A 10647-nucleotide genomic window follows, 5' to 3' on the forward strand; every position below is an offset into this window, starting at 1 on the left:
TAAGATAAACCATGTAATCTATAACCAGAGAATGTTGGCTGGAAAAATTCCTAATTTGAAGTGTTTATTTAGATTTTGCCCCCCTATGGCTTTAGAATAATTACTTTTAGGGAAGAGCATGGTTCTTGTAGGATGTGAAATAAGAGTTATTTTTCCTGGATATGCCTATGTATGTGGCTCTTCATTAATCTTGTCAGTTAGTCTTCAAGAATTTTTTTCACTCACAGATTATTATTTCTAATCTCAATTAATCTGTTTCTTCCGTTTATTTGGACTTTTCAGAATTCTGTGAGAATTTGTTGAGTTTGTCTTTCTATTCTCATCTATGCCAGAATCTTCCTAAGGAGTCAGAAGAGGGCTCCCTCTCCATTGTCCACACACTCTGGGTGGGGAGGGAGCTTCTGTCCCCCTGCTCTTCAACCCTTGATTGTCCATTTCTCCACCTATTTCTTCCTTTCCTCAAAGCAGTAATTGCCCTTAGTTGATACACTAAAGGGAGGTTGTATACTGTGATCATATTTCTGCTATTTACTATCTGTGTGACCGTGGGTTTTCTTCATAATTTCCTTAGTATAATGTGATCTATGAGGTTTAGGGAATATGATGATAAAGAAATACACCTAAATGATGTACCCTTAACTCTACCAGCCTGGGGTTCCCCCAACTCCTGCCTCCTGGTTTTTCCAATGTCCAGTGAGATACCAGGTCTCATTGTTTGTTTGTTTGTTTGTTTCTCTTTCCTTCTTATGAGTTCACGCCTTATTGCCTCACTGTGCTGTCTTGTTTCAGATCAGACTTTGTAGGAGATACAGTGTACTGATCTCCTAATTATGCTCCCTGCCCCTTTTACTCTTCACCAGTAAAATAGTTTGGTCCTGTCACTTCCTTTATTTTGCTCATTGAGTTCCTATTTCTTTCAGGATAAACTCTTACTCTTTTATGTTCATTCTATTTTTATTAAAAAATACATTCTGTATTTACTGGAACATTAAGCCTAGCATTGGAGTATAATGATCAGAAGAATGTGTTCTCTCCCTGTCCCTGTCACAGACAGCCTGTCTCGGTATCTGCCAATATCTCTAGCTCCCTGGATTTTATTTATTTATTTTTTATTATTTTTTATTCTTTGATACCAAGGACTTAACCCAGAGGCACTTAGCCACTGACCCAGCCAGCCTTTTTATTTTTTATTGTGAGACAGGGTCTCATTAGGTTGCTCACCACCTCACTAAATTGCTGAACCTGCCTCAGCCTCCTGAGCTGCTTGGATTATAGGCATTCGCCATCACACTGGACTGCTCCCTTGGATTTTAAGGACTGAATATGATAGAAATGCAGTTGTGGAGTTATGAGACATTTATAAGGAGATTTCTGCCAGTTGGATACTAATACATGGGTCCGTTTTGAACTTGTGTAGTGTGTTTTCACCTTTGGTCACATTGTTTTGAGTCTGAATCTCTCTCCATCCATTTTGGTATCTTAGGAACAAGGAAAATTATAGTTAGAGACAGGTTAGCTGTTTGTATAAATTGTTGAGAAAAAATAACTTAACTCCTAACTCCAAAAGGATCCTAGGGAACTTCTCTAACTAGTGCCCAACAATAAAAAATATTGAGTATGTAAGGTGGGCTGTTATGCAACCAGTAAAAATGATGTCTGTTTAAGAATTTACAGTGACATGGAAAAGTGATTACGGCCAGGCACACCTGTAATCCAAACTACTCAGGAGGCTGAGGCAGGAGAACCACAAGTTCAAGGCCTACTTCTGCAACTTAGTGAGACCCTGTCTTAAGTTAAAAGGGGGGGGCTAGGGATATATCTCAGTGTTCAGAGAGCCCCTGAGTTCAGTCCTCAGCACCACAGGAAGAAAACGAAAAAGAGAAGTGATTTGGATTTACTATTCTAGGTTTGGGGGCTTAAGGTTTTGTTGGTTTTATTTGGTTTTGTTGAGCCTAGGTTAGTTTTATGTTGTTGCTGTTTTTGTGCTTGCAGTTTTTTGTTTTATTTTGTTTTGTTTTTTGGAGTGGGGAGACCTGGAGAGAGGAGTGCTGGAAATTGAACTCAGGGAGGCTTAAGCTCTGAACTACATCTAGCCCTTTGAGACAGGGTCTCACTGAGTTGCTTAGGGTCTTGCTTAGAACTGCTGCCTCAGCCTCCTGAGTCACTAGGATTACAGGTATGTAGCCTGAGTTTTAAAGAAATTATTAAGTTCCATCCATTTTCAGAGAGATTTTTGTAAGATATTTTGGTGTAATTCAGATTTTCTTTTTTTCCTTGAATGGGAGAATGGAGAAGAAAAATGAGAGGTATGCCAAACACAGAGACTGCTGTTTACTTTCTTCTGCAGATTCATGTAATTGGGAAACAGCACTTACCTAGACTTTGTCTACTCCCAGACCTGGGTGCATAACAAAAATTCCAGTGGTTACATCTGCAGCAGCAGGCATGCCCAAGACCTTTGAGGGCATTTGTCTCTGATCTCCCGTTTCCACACTGACCCATCTATGTGGAAGCATCCAGTATAGCCTGGTCCAATGGAGTGCCCTACTGAATTGCTTTCTCTTATATTGCCTTAAGATTTTGTCCACTAATTTCACAGAGAGTATATTTGTTTGTATTTTCAGTTCAAAGATTTAGCCATTTACTTCTCTCAGAAGGAGTGGGAATGTTTGCACTCTGAACAGAAGAATCTATACAAAGATGTAATGTTGGAGAATTACAACAATTTGACCTCACTAGGTAAGTTTACCAATCAAAATTCAGAATTAGTCTTCTGGAATTTTTATGTCATTTATTATGAGTTTTTAAGTGAATGTTTTTGAAATACCTGGCTAAATTTATGATTCTTACTCAACAAAGAATGGTTTGTTCCTTGTGAATTTTGTATCGGGCTTCTCCCTTTTGCACATTTATCTTCCCCATTCCTCTAACCTTCATTTCTCCTTCTGATTCTTAATCTATAGGCTCTTCTTGATAATCATGAACTGATTTTGATTTTGACACCTCAACATATCCTTTTCCCTTTTTTTCCTTGAGCAGGACTTTCTGAAACTAAGCCAAGTGTGATCTCCTTATTGGAGCAGGGGAAGGAGCCCTGGATGGTTAAGAGGAAGAAGGCAAAAGAATGGTATTCAGGTGAGTGATAAGGAACTATATTGAAGACAACATGGCAGTCCTCAGCCAGTCTGCTTGAGAAAAGGCCACACTTCTGAGAAAAGCTTTCTACCAACAAAAGGCATGAGATCTGGGGAGAAACTAAAAATATTCCGACACAGGCTCCAGGTTATTATTACTCCACTTCCCATTCTCTTGCTATTCTATCATTTCCCTCCCATTTCAGACAGGAAGTACCCTCATCCTTTCCCTATAAAAATCATTTTATATGCACTTTGGGTCTGTTTTTCTCCTGTGTTTTAGAAACAGCTTTATTGAAATATAATTCTCCTATCATAAAACTCTTTTCACTTAAAGTGTACAATTGAGTAGTTTTTAGTATATTTAGAGTAGAATATTTTCATTTCCTCAAAGTGAAACCCCATACCCATTAATATTCACTCCCACACTACTTAGGAACTTACTTTCTCCTGAAATGTGAAAACCTCTCCTGCTTTCTTTCTTGTTATCTTATAGATTGGGAGTCCAGAAGAAAAACCAAGACTTTATCTCGAGAGAACAGTTATGAAATTAAATCATTACATCAGCAGATAACAAAAAAACGTTCCAACCTTGAATTCAACAGGGTCAGAGATAGCAGAGAAATCAAATGCCACTTGGAGAGACAGCAGGGGCATAAAGAGGTACAAGTCAAACAAGCCAAAATGACCACTAAAAAACGGCCCCCTGCAGTTGAGTGCATAGCCCCTGGAGAATATCATAGAGCTCATACTGGAGAAAAATCCTGTGAATGTCAGAAATGTAAGAAAGCTTCTGGGAGCCAGTCACGTCCTGTTCAAAACGAAAGAATTCATAATAAGGAAAAAGACTTTGAATGTGGAGAATGTGGGGAAATCTTTAAGAGTAGGTCAGACTTGATTAAACATGAGAAACTTCATGAAAGCAAAAAAAGTGATGAAAATAAGAAAAGTGCCGTTAGTCATGGCTCTGAGGTTACTCAACCTCAGAGCACTCATTCTGGTGAGAAATCTCATAAGTGTAAAGAATGTGGGAAAGCCTTTCATTCTAAGTCACAGCTTAGTCAACATCAAAAGATGCATATAGGTGAGAAACCCTACAAGTGTAAGGAGTGTGGGAAGGCTTTTCCATCTGTTGCACAACTTAATCTTCATCAGAGAGTTCACACTGATGAAAAGTTCTTTGAATGTAAGGAATGTGGGAAAGCCTTTACCCGCCCCTCACATCTTTTTCGACATCAGAGAATCCATACTGGTGAGAAACCCCATAAATGTAAGGAATGTGGGAAAGCTTTTCGTTATGACACACAGCTTAGTCTTCATCAGTTAATTCATACTGGTGAAAGACGCTATGAATGTAAAGAATGTGGGAAAGTATATAGTTGTGCCTCACAATTGAATCTACATCAAATGATTCATACTGGTGAGAAACCTCATAAATGTAAAGAATGTGGGAAAGGTTTTATCTCTGATTCACATCTTCTTCGACATCAGAGTGTGCATACTGGTGAGAAGCCCTATAAATGTAAACAGTGCGGGAATGCCTTTCGTCGTGGCTCAGAACTTACTCGACATCAGAGAGCTCACGCTGGTGAAAAACCCTATAAGTGTAAGGAATGTGGAAAGGCCTTTACCTGTAGCACAGAACTGGCTAGACATCAGAAAGTTCACACTGGTGAGAGACCCCATAAATGTAAGGAATGTGGGAAGGCTTTTATTCGAAGGTCAGAACTTACTCATCATGAGAGAAGCCATAGTGGTGAAAAACCTTATGAGTGTAAGGAATGTGGAAAGGCCTTTGGTCGTGGTTCAGAACTTAGTCGACACCAGAAAATTCATACTGGTGAGAAGCCCTATGAATGTAAGCAATGTGGGAAGGCCTTTATTCGTGGCTCACACCTTACTCAACATCAGAGAATTCATATAGGACAGAGAAGCGAATGAAGGCTCAGAATTTGATTGACCTCATAAAATTTCATACTTTTTTTAAGCCTATGATTGAAGGAATGTGAGGAAACATTTGAGGTTAGCGACTTAACTGAATATCAGATACTATGGATATATGCCTAAAAGACTCTTATTTAAATAACAGCTGTGACTGACAGGAAACTTTATAAATGTTAGAAATTGGAAAGGGGTTGTTTGTGTCAGAATTTAATAGACATCAGAATTCAGTTGTGAAAACTGGGAAATTCCATAAACATAAGGAAACTGGGAATGCCTTTTTGCTGCTTAGAACCAAGTCAACCTCAGGGAATTCATAACAGGGAGAAGCTCAGGAAGGTGTCAGAGAAATTAATTATTAGGGTATTTCCCAACATCAGGGCCTTGGGCCTTTGGGGAGATCAAAGAATTCATAATATAAATGCCATGTATGTTGGACAGCAATTTACTTTATGCATCTGATAATTGATGTTTGAGAAAGGCTACATTAGCATTAAAAATGCAGCATATTCTTCCATCCCATTTAAATTTTGTTAAATATTTGCTAGCCAATTCTGTAAAATTCACCTGAACCAAATCACTGGAAGGGTATTTAACCAGTGATTAATTTTTATTTGCCCTCACCATTATAACTCATTTTGTAAGGGCAAACAACTACATTTAAATTTTCTCATTTGCAAATTAATAATACCAGTACTTATGTCTTACTTGCATGGTGAGGATTAAATACACATATATCCTTTCCAGCAATGTCTAGCTAGTATTGAAAGTTCGCCAAATGAGCTCAGTTCAGTGCATATACCTGTAATCCCAGCAACACTGAGGGCTGAGGCAAAAGAAAAGTGCCAAATGAGAGCTGCTTTTATTATTACTTTTCTTCATTGACTCTTCACCATTGCGTATTTTTAGAGATCATAGAGTCCTTATATTCAGTGACATCTTGCATTATTTATTTCTCTTTATTAAATGTTAGATAATTCTTCCTGGAGAAAAATGTAAAGTTTTCATTCATAGTTTGTCATTTTACCTCATCTGGGGATTTATAATGTAAAGAAACCTGGGGGAGAGAGACAGTAGGAGAAAGGTGGGTTGCTGTGAGGTTAGGGAGAGGATTAAAATTATTTTTTTAAAAAAACCTCTGCCCCCACCTCCCCACCAAAAAAAAACTATCCTCTCTATTATAGAGAATTAGAAAATAACAGTGCTCTAGCCAAAAGCCAAGTTTCCACTTAGGAAATATTAAAAATACCTGTATAAATAGTTTTTATATTAAGAAAATTAAGGGGCTGGGGTATAACCCAGTCGCAGAGCATTTATTTGTCTAGCATGCATGAGGCCCTGGGTTCAATCCCCATCACCAAAAGAGAAGAAAACTAAGGCAGATTACCATTAGGAATGAATGGCCATGAGAATTTGCTAAATACTAATGAAAGAAAAACTAACTTCCCTTAGTATGTGTAGAAAACAGGAACACGAAGGGTCAGGATTCATTCAGACTTAGACATTGCCTGTTTCTAGTAAGTTCTATATATATATATATTTTAATCTTTTCGGTTGTCAGTGAATCTTTATTTATATGCAGTGCTGAGAATCCAACCCAGTGACTCTGACATGCTAGGCAAGCGATCTACCACTGAACCACAACCCCCTGTCCCCCAGTCAATATTTGATGAAGGGAATAAATAGGATTTGACTCCAGTGTGTAGAGAAACACTTAGAAAATTAATGTAAGGGAAAAAAAAACTTGAACAACTTTTCCTGAAATTAAAGTATTTCATCCTTCAAAGAAAAAGCTCAAGAATCATGAAAAATTATATAGTTACAAAAATGGAGATTTCACAGAAATAAGGCTGTATTATCAGATACTATTGGTTAGTTTTGCCTATTCATTGATGTTCCTCTGCCATTCTCCCTTTGGCAGGATTGGTTACCAATCACCTAAGTCTATAAATACCAGGTGCTGCTTCTAGTTTGCTTTGCAAACTGATCATATGTATAATGTTCCTGGCCACAGAATACCTGACCAAACTCTTCAGGTGGACTTCAGTTAAATTTTTTTCTAACAAAATACAAGGAGATGGTCTTCTCAACTACAGAACACATATCTGTATGGTTGTGTGATACAGGGAATTGTGGCCATTTTGCAATCAGGAAGGGTCAAGAGGCTGAGCTAGGTGCAGAAGACACATTGAGTTTATCTGTGTTCTTAACAGTAGATCTGAGGAAACGATTCAGAACTGCCCTTTCCCTGGTCTTGAGTGAATAAGAAACTATGTTTTAACTTTATTCTCAGTTAATCTGAGTCCTGGGGAATTAACATTTAAATTGTTTCTTCGTATATATACACATACATATTTATTCAACTTTACTAGAGAAAGTTTAGCTTTTTATGACATAGCTGACATAGAAAAGCATTATTTTATTAAATATTTTCTTAAACATTATTGAAGTATATACATATATCCAGCTTTAATTTAGTAAGATATAGGAAATATTTGTTTACTTTTAGCATTTTATAGTATATATTTTTATAGTATTTTGGAAATCCTGGGAAATTATTATTGCCCTGAATAAAGTAAAAACCAAAAAGAAACTGTTTAAAGAGCTACGGTGCATAATGCCTCTAGCACCAAATTATCTTACAGATAAAAGTCTTTAATTCTTAAAAATACAAAAAAGTCAAAGCTATGAAGCTATTGTAACCTTTTTACCAAATTTGGAAAAGGACACCGTCCAAAATCAAATCAGCTATAAAAAAAATAATCCATTGTGCTGGGTGCAGTGGCACCTGCTTATAATCCCAGTGACTCTAGAGGCTGAGGCAGGAGGATTGCAAGTTTACAAACAGCTTTTGCATCTTAGTGATGCACTAAGAAACTTCGTGTCTCAGTCTTTTAAAAAAAAAAAAAAAGTAGGGCAGAAGGGGCTGGGGATGTGGCTTAGTAGTAAAGCAGCCCTGGGTTCAATCACTGGTACCAAAGAAAACCAATCTATTATACTTATGGTTTAAGTATTCCAGTTAAATAGCAGGTCAGACCAAGCAGCTTATTAAACATTAGCCATAATGTTCATGACCTGACTTATTCAATTGTCAAAGAATATAATGTATAAATATAGTGTTGACACATTGGAAACTAGACATTAAGAACTATTACACATTAATATAAGAACTTAACCCTAGTTACAGCACACAGTCAACTTGCAGGTGTCCACTTACTACCTCTTGGTCCTATAAATTTTCACAACATTTAGAATAATAACAATCCACTTCTGCCCCACACTATAGAAAAATAATACATATCCTAAATAAGTTAAATATAAATTTGTATTATTTGATAGATAAACTTACTTAGATATTATTAGTCAACTCATTAAAGGGCCATTTATAACAAAAAAATTCACTTTTATTAGAGAAATATGATGACTAAATTTTACCTGTACTGATGCATTTATTTCATCTTTTTAAATTTATTATGTTTGGGGGGGTGGTGCTGGGGATTGAACCTGGGGCCTTTTGCATGCTAGGCAAGCGCCCTACCAACTGAGCTCCATCCCCAGCCCCTCATGAGTCTATTCTTAAAACTTCTGTATTTTCTGAGAGTTCATGCCCATTAGAGGAATTAAATTAATAAAATTAAAGATAAGTGATAGAACTATTTCATTACAATTTTAACTTTTTTGAGTCATAAAAAATATTGAGAGAGTTCTCTTTCATTTTCTGCTCTTGTACACATATTTCTCTTGTCAAGTTTTGAAAGTTAAAAGTTTATATATCATGTTTCAACTGAAACTTTGTATACCACAGAGGATTTTTGTTATTGTTTGTTTGTTTAAACAAAATCGTATCCACAGAGTCTCTTAAGTGCTGAAAACCAAAGCCTAATGTGTGTGCTTAAAATATTTTCTCCATACTCAGGAAGCTTACCCACGTCCAGATTTGTTTGGGTGAGGAGAGTGGTTTGAGATTGTGCGCACACGTTGAAGTGCAGTCTCCTCACATGGTTGTAGACTACGAACATCCTTTTAGTCAATACCTACAGATCTAGTTTTAGATTTTCACATAACAGACAAACCATGATATATACAGGCCATTCTCCCGCTAATGAAAGTTCAGGTTTATTACTTATTAAGTAATCATTTGATAAACATTTTTTACTGTACATGTATTGTTGCATGTTGGTGCTTTTGTTTCCACTGGTTGGATTCCTTGCCTTAACAATGTAGTTTATTTTAAATGTAGTAATTAGTGCCTTATTGTCTTAAACTTGGCCATTAATCTCAACAGAAATGTATGTTCCTTTTCTATTTTAATCACAACTGAACATTTACTCAACTGAAGTTGTAATGTTCAAAAAAGTGCCTTTGTGTTTTAACTGCTAATGAGGTTGAGCATCTACCTTGCCTAAGGGTCATTTGAGTTTGTTTCTTTGAATTGCTTGTTTTTATCTATTTTCTTTTTTTAAATTGAAGTCAATTTTTAAACTAATTTGTAGAAAGTTGACTGAGGAGCTTTTATAGTCACATGCTTTGCTGTTTGGTGATTTTTTTTTAATTTTTTTTTTTTTTTTTTTAGTCTAGTGTATTCTTTGCCTTTGTTTATTGCAAAAAGGAGTTAAGGGCTAGAGAGCAGGCATCAGGCTTTGTGTGCAAGTCTGCACACTGCCTCTGTAGCCTGGGAGCCACGGGATGCATAAGCCAGTGGTTCTCACCAGGGCGGTTCTGCTTCCTCTGCCCACATCCTCAGGGTGATAATGGCAACACCCACAGACACTTTTGTCTGTTGTTGTAAAGGGGGTTGCTACTAGTATCTAGTGACAGGGATCCTGCTCATCGCCCTGTAATACATAGTCCAGCCTCCACAATTAAATTATCTGGCCCATGGTGTCAGTAATGCTAATGCTAAGGTTGAGAAATCCTGACTTGGAGGTAGAGGACGCAGCTGTGTTCCAATAAAACTTAATATTTTAAAATCAGGTAACAGGGCTTAGGCTTGTGGTTCAGTGATAGAGTATTTGCCCAGCATGTGCGAAGTCCAGCACTAAAAGGAAAGAAAAATACATTTGGTCTATAGGGTGTAGTTTGCTCATCCATTTTAAATATCTTTTTGCTGTATGCTAGTTTTCTGGGTTTATTCCTGAATTGTCTTCTTTCACTGCAAATGTTTTTCCAATTTTTCTTCTATTTTATGCCTTAAAATCTTCCCGCCTAAATAACAAGGGAAAAAAATAGCACCTGTGTAACTAACACATAGTAAGCATGTTTTTCTTTTTTGATTAAAATTTTATTAATAAATCATTTCAGGAAAAAAAAATGTGGAATCTTCTTTTTCCCTTCTGGAGTCATCCACCTTGTGTCTGCAGAGGCAATAACTTTGTACACCTTGAATCTGGAAGACCAACCCATAGTATTAGGTGGTTCTAAGTAACATAGATGGTAGTATATCATTCTGTCATTTTCTTTATTGACTGAAAAGGAACTAGTCTAATTCGTTCCTGCATTTTTATCCAATTTTTTTCATTCTCCCCTTACTGATAGAAAAAAGTTGTCAATAACAATTCATTCTGTTTTTTAA

The 10647-nt window shown here is 36.8% G+C and overlaps 1 protein-coding gene across 10 annotated transcripts in view; it reads left to right on the forward strand.

Annotated features, from left to right (window-relative positions):
* The window catches only part of LOC110597012 (zinc finger protein 568), a 71950-nt gene extending 61564 nt beyond the window's left edge, over positions 1–10386 (forward strand). For all 10 annotated transcript variants that reach the window (XM_078033113.1, XM_078033117.1, XM_078033111.1 and 7 more), the window contains 3 exons: positions 2625–2739; positions 3040–3135; positions 3631–10386. In XM_078033113.1, coding sequence (XP_077889239.1) covers positions 2625–2739; positions 3040–3135; positions 3631–5075 — 1656 coding nt within the window. In that variant the 3' untranslated portion in view covers positions 5076–10386. The remainder of the gene's footprint in view (positions 1–2624; positions 2740–3039; positions 3136–3630) is intronic.
* Positions 10387–10647: the final 261 nt, after the last annotated feature.

This window comes from Ictidomys tridecemlineatus, chromosome 15, assembly GCF_052094955.1.
Source record: "Ictidomys tridecemlineatus isolate mIctTri1 chromosome 15, mIctTri1.hap1, whole genome shotgun sequence".
Lineage (NCBI taxonomy): Eukaryota > Metazoa > Chordata > Mammalia > Rodentia > Sciuridae > Ictidomys > Ictidomys tridecemlineatus.